The 23,943-nt window shown below is 40.7% G+C and overlaps 2 protein-coding genes across 3 annotated transcripts; one reads left to right on the plus strand and one right to left on the minus strand.

The window, feature by feature from the left end:
- The first annotated feature begins 650 nt into the window (after positions 1 to 650).
- LOC121933035 (serine protease 33-like) lies at positions 651 to 23,943 on the plus strand. 2 transcript variants are annotated; one of them, XR_006104450.1, is made up of 7 exons: positions 651 to 703; positions 8,762 to 8,788; positions 12,050 to 12,215; positions 13,309 to 13,586; positions 14,001 to 14,188; positions 14,939 to 15,685; positions 23,891 to 23,943. XR_006104450.1 is itself a non-coding variant. In XM_042472246.1 (6 exons), exons 1-6 carry the CDS (start codon positions 652 to 654, stop codon positions 15,194 to 15,196), a joined length of 969 nt encoding a protein of 322 aa, XP_042328180.1. In that variant the 5' UTR covers position 651; the 3' UTR covers positions 15,197 to 15,943. The 2 variants fall into 2 exon arrangements, 1 of the variants encoding a protein (XP_042328180.1); XM_042472246.1 differs by lacking the exon at positions 23,891 to 23,943 and having other exon boundaries at positions 14,939 to 15,943.
- On the minus strand, positions 19,813 to 20,748 carry LOC121933759 (olfactory receptor 10AG1-like). The gene has a single exon (XM_042473750.1). The coding sequence runs from the start codon at positions 20,746 to 20,748 to the stop codon at positions 19,813 to 19,815; it is 936 nt and encodes a 311-aa protein (XP_042329684.1).

Here is a 23,943-nt window from a genome sequence, read left to right on the forward strand (position 1 = left end):
GTCTTTCAGATACACTAATCCCAAACCATTTAAAGGCTTTAAAAGGTCATTCACCAGCACTTTGAATTGTACTACATACAAACAATTAGTAGACATTATAGTTCCTGAAGGGAGAATTTCAATGAGTGCTGCACTGTCTCTCTCTCTCCTCTATCAGTTGAAATTTTCTGTTGTGAATCAACACAGACCCCTGTCTGCCTTTGTTCCTGGCAACCCTATCACTTCTCTCTCTCTCTCTCTCTCTCTCTCTCTCTCTCTCTCTCTAATTCTCTCTCTTACACACACACACACACAAATCAATTCCTCCCTCTTTCATATTGCTCTAAAGCCACTAGCCTCTTCTTCTCACCCAGTGATGGAGGTGGAGATAAAAAAACTTTAAGGATAGCTTGGCTTCCCAGTGAGTAGGCAGCTGAGTTGGCCTCACCAGGTAGCTGGGGGTGGAGTGTGGAGGATAATACTCAACAGCTCAGGTTTAGCTTGTTGGCATCCTCCCTGGTACTCAGCAACGCCAAGAGGCTGCTCCTTTTTTACTGTGCACCAATCCTGTCCAAGGGTGCCTGATCTCAGCATCCCAGCCCAGCACATATTCCTCCTGCCTTCCCTGGTTGGCATCAGAGCTGGATGATTCAGGGCTGATGATCCTGGACCATGCTGAGTCTTTCCTGCTCCCAGATTGTGCTGCTACTCCTGTTGCTCAGAGGTGAGTGGCTGGAAGGATGTGAGTGTGTATGTGTGTGTGAGTGACATAAAAGTAAATGGAATAGGTACCTTATGGGACTACAGCTCCCAGAATTACTCAGCCAGCATGGCCACTTTTCCATACTGTGTGCGCATAAGTGTGTAATGAGCTAAGAATGTAAGAACCATTCTTGGTTTCCTGTCCCAGATATTGTGAGTAAGAAGATCATTCCATGGATCATGGAATAGAGAGGGCTCAAGCCTGCCACCCCCCAAGATCAGGGTTAAAATTAGATTAGGCCTGAAATTATCAGGCAAAATTAGACTACTAAGACTACTATGGAGCTCAGTTCCATCAGGAATTATCAATTAGAAGTGTACTAAATGATCATGAAAACACACACATTTCAGATAGCGATTGCACCCTCCCAGAAATACCAAAGATTTCATGCAGACTGTCCTATAAACACTTACTTGGAAATAAGCTACATTGAACTCATGGATAGGACTTCTAAGCATATACAGTGGCATCACTATGGGGAACAGGGGTATGGACTGCACCAGGTGACACCCTGGAAGGGCACTATTGCACCCTAAACATCTGTCCTTTGGCAGAAATGGGCTGTGGCATTTGCCTGAATCCTTTTAAAATGCGGAAGAGGTGGTTTGAGTAGGATGAGGCTTGGTGGGAAGAGAAAGGAGAAGCCCTAGGTTTTTTAATTTTTTAATTAATTTTTTTATTCTTTCAAAAATTTCTTTTAAACATCACATCTTACCAAATTTTAACTTTCACCATATGAAACAATGTAAAATGGAACCTCGCCTTATGCAGGGATCCGTTCTGGACCCCCCCCCCACTTAAGGCAAATTCCGCCTATGCTCAAGCCCCATTCAAGTGAATGGGGCTCATGCATGCGGTGGCACAGCGGTGTGGCGGTGTGGTGGTACGTGCACGCCACAGGTGCGCACCCCATTCATTTGAATGGGACATGCCACCCCTTGCACCCTGCGCGCTCCTGCGCAGCTTGAGCACATATGCTCAAAGCCGCGTATAGCGCGCCTGCGTATAACGTGGGCACACTGTACATGTAACTAGATATAGACTGTGCATATGATATTGTAATTTAAACATATAATTTTAACTTTGCTAGTTGTTTATGTCACACCTATTATATTCAGTGATATACAGGAATTATAATTTATGAGTAAGAGCAGTACAAAATATTTTACTAAGGATTCTGTATAGTGTGGTATGGGAGGCGGTCAATGGGGGGGTGACACCATGAGTTTGACACCAACCCTAGTGTCCTCTCCTGACTTTTTGCCCTCAAGCACTATGATAGCTGTTGTGATGGCCTGTCTAGAGAATCCAGATCACATATAAGGAGGCAAAATGCCCTGCCCTCAATGGCCCTAGCAAACATACACTCTCTTTAAGAGTTGTTTTGCTGAGCTAAAGGTAGGTTTGCCTCTTGGTTGAAAAATGGGATAGGGAAACTTGTTGCAGCTGTTTTTACTTTGGGTGTTAGAGAAAAAATAGAAGAAGAAAAAGGCCTACTTTGACTCACTGTGTCAAAACACTGTGACTCACAGGCATCCTTGAGTGAGTAGTCTCCAGAAAGTATGCTTTCCCCCTGTAATTTTTGTTTGTAGTTTGGAACTAACTTGTCTCAGTACTTTGGGGACATTGATGGGTCAGACTTGAGTCACAGAATCAGGAGTTGGAAGAGATTCCTAAAATTCACCTGATCAACCTCTGTCACGATAGGAATCCAAAGTAAAGTATTCTGGAGAGGTGGCCATCCAACCTCTGGTTAGAAATCTCCAACAAAGGAGAGTGTGCTTTTTCCCCTAAAGCTGAGCAACTTTCTCATGTATAATTTAGGCAGAAGATTATGTGTAGCCCTATTGCAAAATTATAGCAGTTTGACACCACTTTAACTGGCATGACTGTATCCTACAGAATCCTGGGATCTGCAGTTTTGTGGGGCACTAGCACTCTTTGGTAGAGTAGGTGAAAGACCTTATAAAACTACAAATCCTAGGATTCCATAGCATGGAGTTTCAGCACTATTTCTAAGTGTAGATGCACTGTATATTAGATATTAATGTACCATGTATAAGATTTGTATGCTGACCTCTAAATGTTCTCAGCTCACATTCTTTCAGTTCATGTGTGAAGTTGGGATTTTTTTATTGCATATCACTTGGCACTTGTCTTTACTGGATTTTCATTTACCACTTTAAAAACCACTATCCCAGTTTAGAGGGATGATTTTGGAGCAATTTACCATTTCTTTTTGCTCCCACCACCTTAATTAATCCCTAGCCCCAAATTTGTATTAGAAGAATCTCTAGACCTCAAGCTTGGTAGCTTCACATATTTTGCATTTTCTTTTTAGAATATTATGGGCACATCCATGTGTGTCCTAATGTAGCTCCAAAACATGTGCTATTAAAGTAATGTACGGGAGGGGTGAATGTATTAGTAAATATTATAAGAACCTTTCATTCAGTTGATAGGTTCACTTAATAGGGTCCTATTTATCCCCCCCCTTTTTTGACATATTTATTGTGCCCATTCATTCAATTTACTCAATTTTTTATTCACTCAAATTATTTTGCCATTGCTTTCATGGTAGTCAGATTTTTTTTACATGTCATTTGGTTATTTTTTGGTATTTTAATGCAACATACTTTGTGTTTTCATTGTTTCATAACAACATACTTGAAAGTAGATAAAAATTAATAATGACCTGCTAGTCAATGTTGAGTCCCCCACCATCTTAAAAATGGCTTTGGAATGGATCATTCTCTTGTGCTAGCTGTGCCATCAAATCCTAATTTCAGAAGGAAACATTCAGGATGTCTGCAATTCTCTGAGAAGGGTATGAGTCAGATGGTAGGATATGAAGCAGAAGATCTCAAGTGTGGTCTGTAGATGAGGACGATGATGATAATTTCTTTCCCACTTCTCCTCAAGGCTCAAGGTGGGGCACAGCCTAGATTAAAACACATAAAACCATTTTAATGCATTAAGTTAAAACACATAAACCTAAGACAAATTAAATTAATCCAACATAAAATTAAAAAATATACCAGTTTTAAAGTTATAGTTTAAAATCATCTGAGCAGACCTGCTGGAAGAGACAGGTCTTTAATATTGTTCTAAATTCAGACATCATATTCAGCTATTGAATCTCTCCCGGCAAACCATTCCACAGTTCAGGGGTGGCCAATAAAAATGTTCTCTGGGTGACAGCTGCCAGTCTAGTTCTGGCTGGTTGAAGTAAGGTCCCCAGAGGACCTGAGTGTACAGGACCAATTATATGGGAGGAGGCAGTTATGTAGGTAACCTGGACCTGAACCATGTATCGCTTTAAAGTTAATAACTAACACTTTATACTTTGCCTGGAAGCTAATTGGCACCAGATGAATGGTGGATGATGAGGTCTGGAAAAGTTGTAGGATTATTGAGAATATTCTACTTGGTCTTGTACTTGATTTATTTTTCTGGCAAGAGAGATATAGAGGTTGGTCATCTGGGACCAGACTGTTGAATAGGCTATAAAATTTTGACCTAGGTTTGTTATTCTCAAATAACTGATGGAGCCTAGTTTGAATCCTCTTCAGTGTTGGCAGACTGGAAAGCTTCACTAGTGTTATCAATGACCACCTGGTGTGCATCTCCACCTGATATATTTTGACACTCTGATCCTCTGGGAAAAACCTTTTACAATCTAGAAAGACCAGACTGGCAGTGACTTCCTGGAGGTCCTTCTCTGTCATCGCTCCAAAAACTTGGATTGACCTGCCGGAAGAGATTTGCCAATTATTCTTACTTGAAGCTTTCAAAAAGGCGACAAAAACCTTTCTCTTCCGGCAGGCCTTCCCTGATAATGTCCAGAACCAATGGAATCCCCCTTTTCTTATTTTTCTTATTTGTGATTTGTTTTTAACTTTGATGTATTGTTATGTACTTTTTAAACACTGTTTAATTTTATAGTTGGGAGGGAGGGAGGGTTGGGTCGGGGTTTAGTGGGGCTTGTTGTTTTTATTGTTGTATATTGTGTTTTCTTTGTTGTTACCCACCTTGATCCTCAATCGGAAGAGGCAGGATATAAATAAATATTTATTATTATTATTATTATTGACAGTGGATGTTATCAGACAAGGGAAATTGGAAGTATAATCCAATGGCAATCCGAATGCAATCATGGGGTTTAATGTTGTTGCGTGATAGATCACCACATGCAATTTTGGGCAATGGGAAGTCAGCCTGAGCGCAATCATGGGGTTTCACGTTATTGCGTGAGAGGTGATCACATGCAATATTGGGCAATGGCAAGCTATTTCCAGGCAATGGGAAGTCAGTTCGAATGCAATTTGAATTCATGTAAATTCGCTGAACTAGCAAATTCAAGTGAATGCATCCTGGCCCCACTTTCTTTTCATTCGGAATTAAGAGAAATTCTTCCCGTGTGATAAATTCCAGTATCTGAATGTGCCTGTCTCTTCAATGTCTAACTGTGAGAGATCCTTGGAGCCAAGGTATTATAAGAGGATTAGTTTGGAAAATCACCTATGCCTTTCTCTCAAAGTGCCTTGGTTCTGAACAATCTTCAGCCAGACCTGAAAAGATAGCATGTGTTAGGATTTGGGTGGTTTGCAACTGTTTTGACTGCTGGTACTCTTTTTTTTTTTTTTTGGTTCAAGGTGGTCTTGGATACATCCTTACCTGGGTGATGAAATTCTAACTTCCCTTGTATCCAGCCACTGAGTGAGCAGTTTGTCACTATAGGATCCTGGCTGATGAATTTTCCCATTAAAATATTTCTGTTAAAGAAGCCCTGCTTTAGGCCCACAATGTGTTGCCAATGCTGTAGAAAAATATGTGCATTATTATATCACTATAATATCACAGAACATGTGACTTGCCCAGAGAAGGAATTCAGATTATGGTCTCTCATAGTACTAGTCCAATACCCAAACCACTATACCATGCTAGCTGACTTCTTTTACTTTCTTCAATAACTCTTTAGTTATGGATCTTCTGATCTCTGGGTTTTTTGCATTGCATTGAATGAACTGAATGGTACTTTCTGAGCCCCAATATATTGAGGGCTAGAGCATAATGTAAACTTATAGTGTGAGGAGTTTCCAAATCCTGCTGCCTGGGAAGGAAGTTCAGTTTCCCCCAAATGGAGCCGACCAGTTGAACAACCAGAGCATGTCACTTCCCATTTGTGCATTACAACTTACTGGAAAAAAAACCTCAGATATTTTTTTTTTGTCCTACTGTATTACATCAGTTGGGAAAAAAACTCCCACAAGCCAAAGATATGTTGGGAAATATTTAAATATTTCTCCTCCTGGCTATTCCTTCTTTGTTACATTAAATACTGATACATGAGAAGGGGATGAAATTTGAAGATACTAGACAGGATACTAGCCAAGATTCCGCAACTAGCTCCATCTGGCTAGTTCCAAGTCTTCTCTTGTCCCTTGGTGGAGAAGCTGTTGTTGCTTACTTATGGGAAGGGGACAGATGAAGGAAGCAGGTCATAGAATGAAGATGTAAGTGCTCTGGACTTGGAGGGTGGTGTCCTCACAAATGATAGGTGCCCTAATTTTCCTTCCCCTCTGCAGCCCAGAGCACCATCTGAATTTCCTTCTCCCTCTGTCCTCTCTCCATAGGTAAGGGGTTGCCATTGACACTTTCCAGGAACTTGGCATCTGCCTGGGAGTAGAGGAGGTTTTGGATGAAGCACAAACAGCTATAGAACAGGTTCCTGTGACCTACCCCAAAAATATATGTGTGTGCATAAGCCACACTCTTCTATGTACTTATTTCCTTTACAGGATCCCATTCACATTTAAAGTTGTGCAGATGACAATGTAGATGTATAAATGGTGTGAATTTTGCAACAGCACCTAAGTTGGAAGGATGAAAATATCCCATGGTCATGAGAATCATGGTCATCAGTAATCTCCCCCTTTCCCCAGTACAGTAGTAAAGATTAAACAAAAACATACGAGATCTCATTAAAAGGTAATCAAATTACCAGCAACAATAGTAACAATTTTAAGCATACCTAAAAATGTAAAAGAAGTTTTAAAAAGTGCAGTACTCTATTCCAAGCCTTTTCTTTAAGGTTCAAATTCAGGATAAAAAAGTATTTGACTTGTCCTTTTGTTTCTCAGTGTGTCTACACTGTAGAAATAAGTGTAGAAATTAAGTGATGTATTTCCATTCAGTGGATACTGGGATTTGTAGTTGTATAAAGTCTTTCACCTCCTCTGCCCAAGAGTGCTTCTGCTTCATAAAGTTACAAATCACAAGATTCTGTAGGATGGAGTCATTGTAGTTAAAGTGGTGTCAAACTGCATTATTTCAATAGTGTAAATGCACTTGAGGGGCTTGGCAGATCGCTGTTAAGAGGTGGTGCCACCCTGCACCTGGAAACCCTGGGTTGGGAACATGGCAACCACATGCCACAGCTTCTTTTTGTGTTGTGGAAACGGCACCCTTTCCAGTGCCACTGTGGCTTTTCCACAGCTCTTTGGTGCAGCATGTCTACATGCTGCGCCAAAGATGCTATCAACTGTGCCGTTGGTCAGGTGGAGTGATGCTGGCATAATGGGGATGGGCGACCAGTCTGTTGAGGGCCTAAGTTATTTATTGTTTAGTGTTTTAGTAAGTGTTAAGTGTTTTAGTATTATAGGTTAGTTTTAGTTTAGTTGTACAGTGCGCCCTTGCTTTATGCGGGGGATCCATTCTGAATTTAAATGAATGGGGCTTGTGCACGCAGTTGTGCAGCAGTGCGGTGGCATGCATGCGCCATGGGCGTGCGCCCCGTTAGTCCCTATGGGTCGTGGCGCTTCTTCTCACCGTGTGGCTTTCAGCGTATGCTGAAAGCCGCGTAAAGCATGCCTGCATATGACATGGGTGCCCTATATATGCACATGTTTGTAAGCCCACTCGGTAACCTTAGGCAAGTCACACTCTCTCAGCTTCAGAGGATGGCAATGGCAAACTCCCTCTGAAGAAACATGCCAAGAAAATCCCATTATAGGTTTGCCTTAGGGTCTTCATTAGTTGGAAATGACTTGAAGGCACACAACAACAAAATCTTTCATCATTTGTCTCTCTCTTTGTCTTCTTTTTCTTTTTATGTTTTTCTTTCTGTATGTTTATGGTTTTGGTTGTGAATTAGATTATGTTAAAACTAATAAATACATACTTAAAACACATGCACACTTTTCATGACCGCGCTCTTGCCCTGAGATTTCTCTCTCTTATCCTCGGGACTGGAGAAGAGCCTCCAGACCTTGAGATCTGGGAGCCCTGGGAAATAGTCCAACAGGTGCTGCTTTTCTTCTGCTGCAGGGATGCTAACAAAAGTTCAACAGATCTCACTTCCCTCCTGCTACAGAGGGACCCATCACAGGGAAGATTTCACTTGTTTATTTTCTGTCTATGTAAATGTAAACAGTAAATATACAAGGGCCTGGCTACATGCAGGCATCAATCCTAATTCTGGAAATGTACGTGTGTATGTCTGTGTATGGGTGAAAGAAAAAGGGGAGGGGAGAGTAGAGAGAGAAAAGTTCAAAATCTGGGAGGATCTTGATTTTTCCCTTTGCAACCCATTAAGTGTGCAACATTTCAGGATTTTCTTGTATCATACGATTAGCCCGTGGCATATTTTCACCTGAGCTGAAACAGTTTGTACCTCTCTAGGCCCCGTGGAAGGTTCACATTACCTTTGTTCCCATTCCTGTAATGCAATGCTAGGGAGATTGGAATTGCTGGTTATCATCTCTCAGAAGCAGAGCCATTGCAATGGTGGATAAGAAATCTTCTTTTTGAGATGCTTCACTGGCTTTCATCGACCTGGCTTGACTTGCCATGCTCCAGACATTTCACTGCTGACCAAGTTTTCTGAAATTTATATGTGGACTTACTATACAGGCCTGTCTGTATCTTGGCAGGAGCAGTGTAAAAGCCATAGTTTCTGTTCCCTATCTACTTCTAAAGCTTTCATTCTGATTCCCCATTCTGTTTTTCCATTTATAGGTGCTGAAAACAGTCCTGCTCCAAAAGGTAAGAAGCCTCACCTACTCACTGTGAGATATAGATTTTTCTAAGTACCGAAGTACCAAATCAAATTAATCAGGACAAAACAAGTGAAGCAGCAATTTCCAATTTATTAATTACAATCTTGCAAGAAGGGGTGTCTCAAGCAAGTAGGCACACCTGTCGCAAGTTTTACACAATATTTATAAGACATTTTCTGTTACAATATTTTATCTGAATTTTCATTGGATGATGTACAAACTAGAAACTCCCATTACATGTGTATTTTTCCACACCTACTTCACATACAACATACAATGCATGTTCATGTAAATTAGTCATTATACATTTATGGATGTGTTGACTAATATTCATACTCTTATTAAGCATATGCAGAAGAAAAAATCTCTTGAACTTTTAGTAACCCAAGTTAAAAAAATGGTGTTCTTAGCATTTAATGAGGATGGAGCTCTCTTATCAGAGAATGGTTTGACTCCCATTTGTAAAGTGTCCTTGAATTCCAGGTGCAGTCTTTGATGCTTCTTGACTTAGTATAATTGTTACATTATTAACCATTTATTAAAACTGGAACCTGAAGTCCAAAAAAACCCCTCTTTACAGGGGATGTGTGTGTGGTGTCTATTTTAAAAACCATCCCTGTCTAAACTCTTAATTTTATTTCTACTCACTTCATATATATATATATATATATATATACACACACACACACACACACACACATATACTTATTTATGTGTTAAATTCAAACATTCATTTCTCTCACTCACAAATATCACAGTATGGTGGAAATAGGCCTAGCATGCAGAGGGGTGGGGATAGAGAAGCAATTTTGGCCTGTAACTAATTCAAAACAAATGAAATAGATTCTTTCCCTATTTGCCTCAAATTTCCTTTACATCTTGTGTTATTTCCCTGAGTTGATTTTGAGATTGTAAACTCCTTGGTGGAGGATACTTTTCTTGCATGTGGCCTCTAAAGCACCATGCCCAGTCATGGGGATATGTCTACATGTATGTGTGCCTATCTCCCAGAATTAGCGAAGATATCCTCAGAGCACACCCTCCAGATATCCTGATGCGGTAGGGACAGCCCTGGTTAATCCTCTGTCATCCCACTTTTCCAGCTGCTTTTAAAATGTTTTGCTTTTTCTCCCTTCCTCCCACTTTCTCCCTTTATCCTCAGCTTACTTCCATAGCTGCAAACAGAGTTTAAAGTACAGAAATATTTTGTAATCAATTAATTCAGCGGGAGGAAGAGAAGAGGGCAGAATCTTGGCCTTTTCAGTTGACTCAGGCACAAGTAAACTGTTGCAGCCTTTTCTGTCTTATGTGTTCTTCCTCATTAATAACTTTTGCCATCTTGACCACAATCTGATGGTGCTCAGCCTAATATGTCCCAATTTTCATCTGTGAAATGTTGGGGAGGGGGTATTTCCTACAGATGTAAGCATCTGAACCTCATCTCTCTTTTCCAGAGCTTGGGAAAAATAGCTTTTTGTACTATAGCTTCTAGAAGTACCAGCTAGTATGGCCAGTGTCTGGCAAATTGAGTATATCCATGTTCTCTTTTTGCTCATAAATACCAAACTTTGTCCACATATAATTCCTTTATTTACCTGTCATTGTGTACACCCTTATATTTATACACACTTGTATTTACCCATCTACCACTCCATTGTTATTTTATCCACACCCATCCACCTACATACCTTCCACATTTTTCTGTCTCTCTCTCTCTCTTTGCCCACAACAGCCACACATTGTTTTTAATTGACTTTGATTTAATCACCTCTACTTCCGACCCACCCTGCTCTTCAGACTTTTGGTTAGGTGTCAGCATTTGGACACATTTGAAAAGAAACAGGAAACATGAAAGACTTGGTCAGACCAAACCAGCCAGCAAGCCAACCAAAAATTATGCTCCCCGGAAGATATTCAGGCTCTAACTGTTGTGAACCCCCCAATTGAAAAAAATATTCTGCAGTTGTTGAGCAGCAATAGAAAACACCAGTATTTGTTCCTAAGTGGTTTCTACCTGATGCGGAGAGGCAATGGTTAAATAGAGTTTCCTGGCTGATAGGACATGCAGAGATTGGAAAAAAGTTATTTTTGGATTACAGCTCTTAGAATGAAATACATCATGATTTATTAAACATATCCATTCACCTGCATCACAATATTAATTTCTACCACGTCTCTCTTGCTACATATTTGGCTCTCATCATTTATTACTTTATCAGTTCTTTCTTATATATACAGTGGACCCTTGGTATCCACTGGGGGTTGGTTCCAGGGCTCCCTGTGGATACCAAAATCCATGGATGCTCAAGTCCCATTAAATACAATGGCACAGTGAATGGTGCGTTTATATAAAATAGCAAAATCAAGGTCAATTACATCTAACAGCACCCTTCCCTTCATTTCTCTGTTTAAACTTTCATGTTCCCAACATTTGTCTAATTATACTCTAGCTGCTGTCAGGTATGACATTAGGTTTGATTTGACTGTGCAAATAATTTAAAAATCTGTTCTGAAGTGAACATTTTATGATCTAAATATTTGATTTGTCATTTTGGCTAAAATATGAATTGTGTAGATCATTTATTTTGTGATAATTTGTAATTCCTCTCTTCCCAAGTACACATGCGCATGTACACACACACACACAGAAGATACTTTGCTGTTCCACACTTAATAATAATAATAATAGTGGTGGTGACAACAACAGTGACAATCAGGGCTGCGGAATCAGTACTCCAAATATTTGTCTCCTATTCCAATCCACCTCTTGTGTTTTTCTACTGTCTGATTCCTACTCCTTCATAAATGGCAGATGGATATTAATTAATAATAACAAATTTACTATAGTAAAATGGTAGCACAAGGCATTTCATCACTACCATGTGAATCATCAGCCTACTTAGATTGATGGCACATAAGATATATTTATTTGATTAACATTTTGGAACACAAAATATATGTATTTGATTAACATTTTGGAACAAGGAAACTTCCCCAAATTCATATGAAAATAAATATGCAACAAACAGGAATTTAATATTCTATGTTTTTAATATGAAGTTGGAGTTGGTGTCAGTACATTTCTACTGTATCCAAAATTGCTTGTATCTCTCACTCCACAACCCTGGAGAGAACTATAATAAAGCAGTATATCTACAAGTGTGTGTGGCTTGGATTTCCTATAAAATGCCAACCAGCTACTCTCTGTCCTTCTCCCTTTCTAACACCTTTTCTGGTTCTTTTGAAGTCTGTGGCCAGCCTAAAGTGCACTCCCTTCGGATTGTTGGGGGGCAGAAGGCTGAAGAAGGGGAATGGCCATGGCAAGTCAGTATCCGAGAAAATAGACGACATGTGTGTGGTGGAAGCCTCATCTCATCTCAATGGGTGGTGACAGCAGCTCATTGCTTTGATGGGTGAGTAGAATAAAGAACATGATAAGATTTTGCTGCATGCTTAGGCAATCTCCCTGATTCAGTGAAGACCCCAAATACATCATAGAGGGGAGTTAGTGAGACAGCAGTAAGGGGCAATTCAGCAATGGACCAGTTTCTTTCTTTCTTAGTATTTCCTCCTCCTCCTCCTCCTTTGTTGTGCCCTGCCTTTTCCTCAGGTCTGGGACTCAAGGTGACATACAAAAGTTAAAACCAGTACAGCTAAAAGTATTTATATCCAAAATGGCATACATTTGTAAGCTGTCATTATATATATTTATAGGTTGCAATAGTTTGTGCACTTGAAATGTTGGTGTCCAATTGAACAATAATTGGAGTCAGCATTAATTATGAAGATATTTGTTTATCCCAATTGCAGAGTCAATTAAAACCCCACAGGTTGATATAAATGCAAATTAGTATTGTCATGAAACATCACATGAAATGCAGTTACTTATGATATGCTAGCAATCAGGTAATTTGTCCTGCTTATTTGATGTTTATATTGTTTTAGCTTAATTTTGCTCCTGGCAAATACACTTTGAGCCAGGAAGCCTCCAGTTCAAATAGCAATGCAACTGAGAACATTGTGGACATGAAACCTACTCCCTGAGCCTTGGACAATCTGCTTGCCTACCTTAAAGGACTATTGTATGTTTTATTGGCAGAATGTATGTGAGACAGTGTTACAGTGTGATCCTATACACGTTAAATAAAAAAAAGTCCCACCATGTTCAGTGAAACTAATTCCCAGACCAGGGGATATAGGATTGCAGCCTATTATTGCAAGCAATGAATGGAACATTGATGATTGAGTTGTCACGATCTGTCATTTCTAAATATGCTTATAAATCTCATTGAAATCAATGCAACACAAATCAAGATGGCTGGGACCAGAGTATAATTGTCCCTCAGTTTATAAACAGTTTGACTCTTCTTGATCCTAGTTTTACAACAACTCTGTGAGACAGATGAGCTTGAGCAAGAGTGCCTTTCAGAAGGCTTCCAAGAGTAAGGATTTAAATTCAGACATTCCCTATTGTAGAAGATATTGACATTTCCTTGACTTCCATAGACCACTGGCTCCATTTATGTACCGGATAAACCTGGGAGAATATGAGCTCCCCAAACCTGCAGACAGCATGGTCTCCGCTGCCATTGGCCAGATCATAGTGCATCCATATTATGCTGGAGATGGACTCAGTGGGGATATTGCATTGGTACGACTGAAGGAACCGGTCACTTTCTCCCGAACTATTCTGCCCATCTGCCTGCCAACTAAAAGAGATCCGGAGCCCTTCCCTGTTGGGATGCAATGTTGGGTCACTGGCTGGGGAAACCTCTATCCAGATGGTAAGTATCACCTTGCAGTCTTGTTAGTTCAGGTGTGTATTTGTGGGAAGTTGAAAAAATTACTTAGTAGTTAGCTACAACTCAGTGACAGATGATAGCTTCTATGTCGGTGGGTCAGTGAATCTCGTCTAGGTTTTATTTATTATTTATTTACAGTATCTATACCACTCTCTTCAGCCACAAAGGCTCTCATTAGTTTTAAAAGTTCTATAAGAGTCTTTGTTTTTCTTGGGGAAATGATTTTTAGCCCCTAACATGCCAAAGAGGAACATTTGTACTATGCATTGCATATTTTGTTGACTTCAGTGGCACTGATCATTTTGAGATGGTTATAGATTAAACGATCGATAATCAATCTGCATCAAGTGCAATGAGCTCACATTCAGTTTCACTTACTTCCTTTTCTTGTACCAGCCCCCTTCCTTACTCGGACCCTGCAAGAGTTGGAGGTGCCAATCCTCGATGTAGATGAGTGTGACAAAATGTACCATAATGACTCCAATGCTGACAGTGAAACTGAGACCGTGCCAAAAGGCTACAGGCTGATCTATGATGATATGATCTGTGCTGGGTATCCAGAAGGAAAAAAGGATTCCTGCCAGGTAAGAATTATGGATCAGAGCAGCAAATCAACAGTAAAGGATATTATGTATGTAAGTATGCAGGTGCATATGTCATAGCCTCCAGCATCAGGACACATGTGGCCAAGTAACATCAGAATGTGGATATTTATAAAACGCTGTAGGTTTATTGTATAGGTGGGAAATTTCATGTTTTTCCCTGCATCTCTCATTTCAGGTGATGATAGAAGGAGAACATGAGAAAGATAGACAAAGTGTATGTGTAAATGGATGGAAGTGTATGGTTGTGGTTGGTGTCCAATGTCAGATTCCTTTGAATGACCCATGATGGCAGTTGAGCAGAACCTACAGCATGGCAAAGCTGCTCTAAAGTCATATATAGGGGTGGGGAATATATGGCCCTCCATACATTGCTAGAATGAAACTCCAATGTTTTATCACTCTTGGCCATGCTTTCTTGGGGGTGGTGAGAATTACAGTTCGATAATATCCAGAGGGCAACAAGTTGCCCAACCCCATCATACATAAATATTGAGTGTCACCATTTTAAAGAACACAACACCACTATTATTATTATCATCATTGCTGCTGCTCTTACCACCATTTGCTCCTTTTGACCATGGAAGGCCCTCAGAATTTGCAGCTCTTGACTAGAAGAAGCTGAGAGGTAGAGAACGAAAGCTACATGGGCACCCTCACTTGATGTAAACATTTAATGCCTTTTACCCATTCCATTTTCAGAAGACTTATGGCTGTTTCCTTCTTTTTTAGGGTGACTCTGGGGGGCCCCTGGCTTGCAAGCAGAACAACACTTGGTACCTGGCTGGATTGGTGAGCTTTGGGTTGAGCTGTTCAGAGCCCAACCGACCTGGAGTCTACACTCGAGTCACCTCCTACATGGACTGGATTCAGCGCACTATTGAAAAGAACACAGCTACCAGCAGTGGTGTCCATGTTTCAACTGCCAAATCTGCCACGTTCTTAGTTCTGCCCCTTCTCCTGGGTATTTTCCACACTTGGGCCCTTTAGTACTGCTGCCTTAAACCTGTTGGAAGTGCCCTTAAAATGGATGCTCAACATTGCACTGATTTTACTACCAGTAAAATCCAATGATGCCTATAACCATGACCATACCCTTATGCATTTCCCCATTCAGTATAATGAGATTTATTCTTGTATCTAGGGACACCTTTCATACTTGTCATTAGTTTATCATAATAATCACAGCTGCTCTTGAAATTATATCTGAACTGGAATGTAGGTTATACATTTTTTAAAGTTTGCCCTGCATCAAGGTTGTCTATCTTTCCCACCACTGCCACCAATTATGATGGATTCCACCAGTCCCTCTACTGTGGTACCAAATATGGGGACCTCCTAGATGGCCTCATGGTTCCTTGTGATACAATCCCACTACTGGATACCACTGCCCTCCAATCACTGCTGCTACCACAGACAACATATGTCTGAACTCATCCACACCACTGATGCCTTGGTGGTGTTCTCAGAGGCACAAAGGTATAATACAAACTTTAATTTATTAAATAGAAGTATGACATACAGTCAGCTCTTGGTATCCACTGTATTTTGGTTCCAAGACCTCCCGTGGATACTAAACTTCATGGATGCTCAAGGTTCATTATATACTATGGTCTATTGAAATGGTGTCCCTTATATAAAATACAAAATTTGCTTTTTGGTATTTTTATTTGGAATATTTTCAAGCCATGGCTGGTCGAATCTATGGATGCAGAATCTGTGGATACAGATGTGGCCAACTATATATACAGTTAAAGGTTCCTTATTTTACACATCCAAATCTTGATTGACTCTATTCTATGATTCTAACTCAGACTTTGATCTCTAACTTTGATAGTCCCATATCATAGAATCATAGAGCTGGAAGAGACCACAAGGGTCATACAGTCCAGACCCCTGCTATGCAGGAAAATCTCTGATTAACTTCTATATACACCCACTTTTAAAAATTCTATTAGATATACAGTGTGCCTGCATCATATGTGGGCGCCTTTTACGTGGCTTCCAGCATTTAATGAATGGCATGCGTGCGCTGCCATGCCACCACGTGCACGAGCCCCATTATGCTCAATGGGACTCGAGCATAGGTGGAACTTGCCTTACGTGGTGGAGTTCAGAACGGATCCCAGCATAAGGCAAGGGACCACTGTACAGCAATCAGAAGTGACTCCCAGCATTCCATACTCTCATCTGCCCCAACAGATCCTTACCATGCCTTGTTACATATAGGCCCGAGACAGACTGCACTGCACTGATTCTAGGGTTTTGGAGCACGCAGTAACCACATGCTTCAGAACCATAGAACGTGCTGCCACCATCATGCCAGGCTGCTGTCCATACAGGGTGCGCGTACATGACACAAGTGTGGCACAGCGTACACACCTCCGGTCGGTGCGCTTGCATCATGGACGCATCACAGTGCACCAATGGTGCACTTATGATGTCGTCTGCACCAAGAAGAACCCAGTTTTTCCAGGTTCTGTTTGGTCCAGAGGGACGCCATGCAGTTTGGCTGCTGTGGTGTCCCTCTGGAGGAAAACTGGGTGCCTCCAGCCCGCCCCTTTGCGGTGGTCTGGAGAGCCCCATAGTATATCATACATATACAATAATACTTTAACCATAATTTCTCTAATAAGCACAACACTTTCCTCTTAGATGTCCATAACATTACACCTCATTACTGTTAGAGCTATGAAGAAGAGGGAACGAAAGGGCTTGTATCTTGAAAATAAGCTTAGAATGCCCTTAAATGAAATGTTCCCCCACAATAAAGAGACTGTCACCAACACAATTCTCCAGTGCTTCTTTTTATATTTTAGGGCTTCATGACTTTACAGCAGTGGCTCCCAACCTCTGTTCCTCCAGATGTTTTGGACATCAGCTCTCAGAATCCCTGACCATTGGTTAAGGTGGTTGAGATTTCTTAGAGTCGAAGTCCAAAACACCTGGGAAACTAGAGTTTGGGAACCACTGCTCTAGAATATAGATCCCAAGTAGAAATGACTTCTCTTCCATTTTTTAGAAATTAAAATATTGGAGTCCAGGAGTGTTACTTCTGCTAGATCATGTTGCAGAAGCAAGAGAGATGTTTATTAGTTCATCAATTGGGCCAAGAATACCTTTACACCAGAAGGAAAACTGTGAATTACAGAGAAATTAGGAATAAGAACCATTGTTGCTGAGTGTGGTGCAGTGGTTAGAGTGCTGGCTGGGGAATTGTGGAAATCTAGCTACAGGCCAGTCTCTCACAGCCTCAACAAACCAGCACTAAATGTTGGTCTTGAGGCAGAGTGGGGACATGATGCATGCCCCGATGCTGCCCTGATGCATTATGTGCACCCAACTGCATGATGGATGGTGCCATGGCACTACTTAGGCGCTGCATCGAGAATGACTCACACCAAAAGGAGCACCGGAAAGTGCCACGGTGGTGGCAAAGGCACCCTTTCTGTGGCACAAAAAGGAGCTGCTTTTTGCGGCTTTTTGCACCATGGAAAGGTCAAATTGGGACTGTGGCATGTAGTTGTCACAGCCCTGATCTGGTGAGGAAAGGGGTGGCTGCAGGCTACTCCAAAGGGGTGGTCTGTTGAACCCTTTAGTCTGTCCTACCTCACAGGGCTGTTGTGGGGATAACATGGAGAGAAGGAGGAGAGGCATGATGCATGCCTTAAGATCACTAGAGAAATGAGATAATAAATAAATAAATAAATAAATAAATAAATAAATGGCTATTCATGATGTGGTGAATCCTAGGTTACTGGGGAAAAGAGAATCACTGCAGGACAAACAGGATGGAGTGTAATTGTTTATGCAGAACCAACTCAAAATGCAGTGGAGGAGAGCCTGCCAAGAGTCCTCCAATCCTAAAAAATTCCAGAGATCAGGATGTAAGAGTGTACAGTAAGGGATCATGAGGGTGCACCCTTGGATTGACTTATAAATTGTATTTTTGTTTGTTTAGGGAATGTTGTTTGTTGTTATTAGGTGCCTTCAAGTTTACCCCCCCCCCTTCACTTCTGATGACCCAAACTATTGCTTTTCAGATGCATTGGCTGTGCTTGCAGTGAATAATGGGAAATTTAGTACAATAGATCTGGGGGCACACCAATTTAAAAGAGCTGGTATAATCCAGGTATTAATATTTTTGTTGTTTCCAACTTTAAGTCATTTTCAACTTATGGTGACCCTAAATGACCCCATCACAGGGTTTTCTTGACAAGTTTCTTCAGAGGAGGTGACTTGCCCAGAGTGACCCAGTGGGTTGCTAGTTATACACCTTCAAATCAGCTCTGACTGGCTCTGATTGATGGCAAGATTTATTCAGAATAGATTTGTTGTTGCCTTCCTCTAAGGCTCAGGGAGGGTGACTTACCACCAGTGCCACCCGGTGACTTTCGATGGCTGACAAGGTATTTGACCCTTAGTCTCCTGTCGGTCTAGTCAAACACTCAAATCACTACACTACTGGTTGGTATTGCCAGCATGCAAAGGATGTAGCCTAGATGTGATCCAGGGATTGGGAATAATTCCTTATAATTAGTTATGCAGGCTAGGACTGATTTAAATTTTCCAATACAATACAATACAATACAATACAATACAATAAAACCCTTGAAGACCATAAAATTACCTAGCCCAGATGTCATTGACTTCACAGCTCATGAGCTGCTCTGCTCTCTGATAGAGCAGAATTGCTCTCTGCTGCTCTCTGATGGAGCAGAACTGAAATAAGAACAGTGTACTATTATTTACTTTTATCTGCCATGTCTTCCCTTCCCCTGGGAGCATTAAGACTAATCAGCGGATCCAATTAATTCATCCATTGCAGGTTCTCATTAGTTTAGCTGCTTTACAGCGTCTCCTAGTGCTCAGAATGATTTTTACACATTTTGAGAATGATTTAGAGTAGAGCTTCTTAAACTATCTGGTATGAGGGATCTGCAGAGTTTCACCCCCCATAAAGTGCCAGAAAATTTCCTCATTTCTCTCTGCCTCCTCCCACTTTCCCTCTTTCTCCTTGGCCTACTTCAATTAATGCAAACTGAGTTCAAAATTAAAATTATACCGTCAAATTTCATTATTATGCACAGAACCTAATATATACGTAGTGAAGATTTGGTTAAAATGTGATGTTTTAAAGAAAATGTAAAAACAATATTTTTAAAAAATTCAAAATTTTAATTTTTGTAAAATTCAAAATTTGAAATTTTAATTTTTTAAAATTCTGGGGCTTCTCCTCCTCCCCCATCATCTCTTCAAGCATTTTCAAGGGAAGCACATGAATGCCACAGCCCATTTCTGCAAAAGATAGGTTTTTGAGGAGCAGCGGTGTAATCCCCCTCTTAGGTTGTCACCTGGGGTGGTCTGCACCCCCTAGTGACATCACTGCATGATCAGAAGAATGGGCGCCTCCATCCTGGATCATAGCATATGAGCTATTCCAAAATGGTAAGCAATATGTCATTTTTGCCATCATTATCAAGATTTTGCTGGATTTTCTCAACACAAGAGTCAAGGATGTATGAGGAGGGGAAATTGCATAGCCTGAAAGAATAAGAGATAATTGGTTTATCTTCTTAATTTGTCTCCATGCCCCTTTCAGGTGTTCATTTATTGTTCAAGAGCCTTTTCAGAGCATCTTTCACTTCCTTATTCCTCAGAGTGTAGATGAGAGGGTTGCAAAGAGGAATGATGATGGTGTAGAAGAGAGACAATAACTTGTCAATTTTCATGGAGTCGGGGGTCTTGGGAAGGATGTATGCAAACATTGCAGATCCGTAGAAGAGACTCACCACAGTCACATGAGATGAGCAAGTGGAAAAGGCCTTCTGTCGTCCTGTAGCTGATGGCATGCGCAGTATAGCCCTGGTGATGTACACATAGGAAGCCAAGATGACTACAAATGGAGCTAGTACAAATGTTGTGTCTTCTATATATATAGTCAACTCATTAGCGTAGAGATCAGCACATGCTAGGCTAAGAATGGGTGGGATGTCACAGAAGAAGTGGTCCATCTCGTTGGGCCCACAGAATGGCAGGGAGAAGATGAGCCCAATTTGCACCAATTGCATTGGGAGACTGATGATAAATGAGCCAACCACCAGCCCCACCTGCATTCTATGGTGCATGATGGTCATGTAGTGTAGAGGCAGGCAGATGGCGAGATAGCGGTCATAGGCCATGGCTGCCAGTAGGAAGCACTCAGTCCCACCCAGAAAAAGCAGGAAGAACATCTGGGAGGCACAGGCTGGCAGGGAAATGGAAAGGTCCCCAGTGGCAAGACTGGCCATCATCTTGGGAAGGGTGACAGAGGTGTAACACATCTCCAGTCCAGAAAGGCTGCGGAGAAAGAAGTACATTGGAGTATGCAAGGCAGGATCCATGGTGGTCACTACTACAATCAGTCCATTTCCTAGTAGAATGGTCAGGTAGATGGCCAGGAAGGCTGTGAACAGTAGGATGGGGTGGTTATGATATCCGAGCAAAATAAATTCATTCACAGTGGTTTGGTTCCCCCAGTGTTTGGCTTGTTGGAGATCCATCTACAGTAAGAACAGAGGAAGACAGATTGATGAAAGAAAGCCTTTCAATGTAGCACAGAGGTTGGAATCATATACTCCTCTAGATGATGTTGGACTGCACCTCCCAGTGACCATAGCCAGCATAGTCCATTGTGAGGAATGCAGTAGGTGCTAGTGCAACAAAAGCTCTTGGGCCACATGATTTCCACTCCTGGTTTAGCATAATGACATAAGGAAACTCAGGTTTTACAAGTCTGTGAAGATGAAGCTGCTAGAGGCTTTGGCCTCAATACATATTATGCCTGGCATTCTGTTAGTGACATATGCGTATAGCAGTGCAGTTATGTATATGTAGGTCTCTTTTCGGATGCAGCTCAAAGGGCTGTTCTCTTGCCCTTGCACTCTGACCAAATTCTGTGTGGTATGGCATCCTGTGCTGTCATTGGAAGATTTTTAATGGCAGATAAATAATTTGGGGTGAATAAGCCCCAAATTCATCCATTAATTGTGGTAGACAATGGGATATAGATAACGGAAGCCATGAGGCAAGCTGCCATTCCATTTGAGAAGAGCCTAGTTTGAATTACCACCAGGCACACCTCTGAAGTTTGTTTTTATTGTATTTTTATTGTATCTTCACTGTTGTTAGCTGCCCGGATTCCTTGCTGATTGGGCAGGATAGAAATAAAAACGGCATAAATTATATGTTTACAGCGTATTACTGGCATAGCTCCAAATTACCTCAAAACTCTGATTAGCTTTCCTCCTAGTCATTCCATCCATTCCTCCGGGTTATCCCATAAGGTCCCTTTTACACTACACAGTGATGGCACTATGATTCCACTTCAACTACCATGGCTGCAACCTTCTTAGTCAATGGTGAGGAATTATAGGAGTTGCAGTTCAACAACATTTGTAGGGCTACATGATATCCTGGTCTTAGGCTTTTGGTAAAATCATTGGTCTCAAGTTATCCACTTTCCTTTCCCGATACTTTCTTTTTTGTTGGGATTCTAGAGAACCAGCTCACTCTCACCCTTGGAAAAAACATGGGAAATTATTTCCAATAATAGATGCACACATACATGTCATTAAGATCCACCGAAGGACTTACTTCCAAATGGATATGCATAGGACTGAGCTGTTTATCCTTCCTTCTTTCCGTCCACCCATACATCTGCCCATCAATCCATCACAGCTCAGTGCAGATTGTACCAACAACGAACCTTGAGTCACTCAAATCCTCTTGTTACCCCCTTCTTTTCAGTGTCCCACATCACCACCTCTCAAACACATCTAATCCTGGCCGTGGGCTAGCTATTCAGGGGCACTTTAAACCCTTTCTTACTCTGTGCAGGATTGTTCTTAGCAGGATCATTTCATTCAGTCACATATTATGACATAAAAATATCAAAGCAAGTTGCAAAAAGAACTGTGGTGAAACAAATCTGAGGTCATTTTTCTTTGTAGAATGCTAAATTCCTATAAATCCAGCATACATTAAAAACTAGTTTTTAAGACCCTCAGTTTTGTAGGCCTGTGTTATTTAACACCCTTAACATTGGAATAGTCCTTATAGCACAAGTCTATATGACACCAAAGGATGTTTTCCCTATAATTTTGGAGTTGTTACACTCAAATGAAGAATCACACAAAACATCAGGCATCCTTTACTATACGGGATCTCAAAGCCTTTAATATTAAAAATGTTAAATATTATGTACATTTTATCTTCAGAAAGTTCCTCAGTAGTCTTATGCAAGTGTAAGACTATGCCATGTAGACCCTTCCCTGATGTAGGCCTAATTTATGTAGCCCCCTTTTTGGCATATATTATTTCTGGCCTTTTTAACTAAAGAACATGACATTATGAAACCATCCCTGATTATTAAGTTTTTTTTGATGTGCCTTCAAGTTGTTTCCAACTTATGGAGATCCTGAGGTGAACTCATCACAGAATATTCTTCATAGGATCTCTCAGGCTGAGGGTGTGTGATTTCCTCATGGTCACCGTTTCATGGTTTGCCACAGTTTCCATGGTTGAGTCTGGATTTGAACCCTGATTTCCAGAGTCATAGTCCAATGCTCAAACCACTACACTACTCTCTCACCAGTAAATAAGCATAAAGAAATATCCCATCTGTCTTTGAATCATAGTAAACACAAAGTCCCTAGTTTGGTGTCCTCAAAACCGTACATGTTGCCTAGTGCCAATGGCAAATGATTTTCATCAGAAAAATGGAATTGGAGGAGGGAAGATTTGTTTTATCTTTCATCTACTATCTTTTTGCTTGTGAGTTATTTCTTGGATGTTGCAAGCACTGACCACTACTAGAACCATGAAGATGATATGATTACAGAAGATAAGGATGAAATCATTACAAGACTTTTAGTCCCTAAAACGTGTGACATTTAGGTCAATATGTTGCTTGTGAATGTCAGCCTCATTCTGAAGGACAAGTATACATATTACACATTAGGTATCAAGTTTGTGATTTAACCAACAATAATTTGAGTTTATTGTTTCACAATTCACAATGAATCTTGCTGTTGGCATCACCAAACATAAAATGTGGATACATATTGACTTTTAAATTATGTAGAGACATAGGTAGATTTTTCTTCATAATATATAAAACTTCATTACCTACCTTGAAATTAATTGGCAGTGGATCAGAACATATGCACAGTTCTTCACCCAGTCCAAAATTTACTGGTGGGATTGTTGGCAACGAGATGTGGTCATGTATTAGAATAAGTGTTTAGAAAAGATTAGTCAACATTGTCATGGATGATAAGTTTACCCAGTATTTGAATAGCAGTTGCTGGAGATAGTTAACAGGGAAGGATTGCTGAATTCTTACCCTGAATTATACTAGTTTTCCTGGCCACTGTAGTTAGTAGATTTTCTGTGAGTAGGGCTGGCATTTTTCTTTTTGCTCATCCACAAAACTCCTCTACCTTTCTAATTCTAATTCTAGTCTAATTTAAGATAATTTAAAAATGAAATTAAAATACAACCTATGCATATATCAACTGAACAAATTTACTTTAGATTCTGGAGTATCTCAGTGGTTTTAGAGCACATCATTAAAAAAAACTGTATAATCCTGCACTTGTTTCCATCTATGACTGGTGCGCCTTCTGATTTCTAACTTTGTAGGTATGGCAAGGAGCCTGGCAACAAGAAGGGAGAAAAGCTAGAAGTGTACAAAA

This window comes from Sceloporus undulatus, chromosome 6, assembly GCF_019175285.1.
Source record: "Sceloporus undulatus isolate JIND9_A2432 ecotype Alabama chromosome 6, SceUnd_v1.1, whole genome shotgun sequence".
Classification (NCBI taxonomy): Eukaryota; Metazoa; Chordata; class Lepidosauria; order Squamata; family Phrynosomatidae; genus Sceloporus; species Sceloporus undulatus.

Excerpts from the sequence above, each read along its gene's own strand:
- LOC121933035 (XM_042472246.1), top strand. The coding sequence starts at position 652 with ATGCTGAGTCTTTCCTGCTCCCAGATTGTGCTGCTACTCCTGTTGCTC. Across the intron at positions 13,587-14,000 it reads GGGAAACCTCTATCCAGATG|CCCCCTTCCTTACTCGGACC; the intron begins GTAAGTATCACC and ends TTCTTGTACCAG. Across the intron at positions 14,189-14,938 it reads GAAAAAAGGATTCCTGCCAG|GGTGACTCTGGGGGGCCCCT; the intron begins GTAAGAATTATG and ends CTTCTTTTTTAG.
- LOC121933759 (XM_042473750.1), bottom strand. The coding sequence starts at position 20,748 with ATGGATCTCCAACAAGCCAAACACTGGGGGAACCAAACCACTGTGAAT.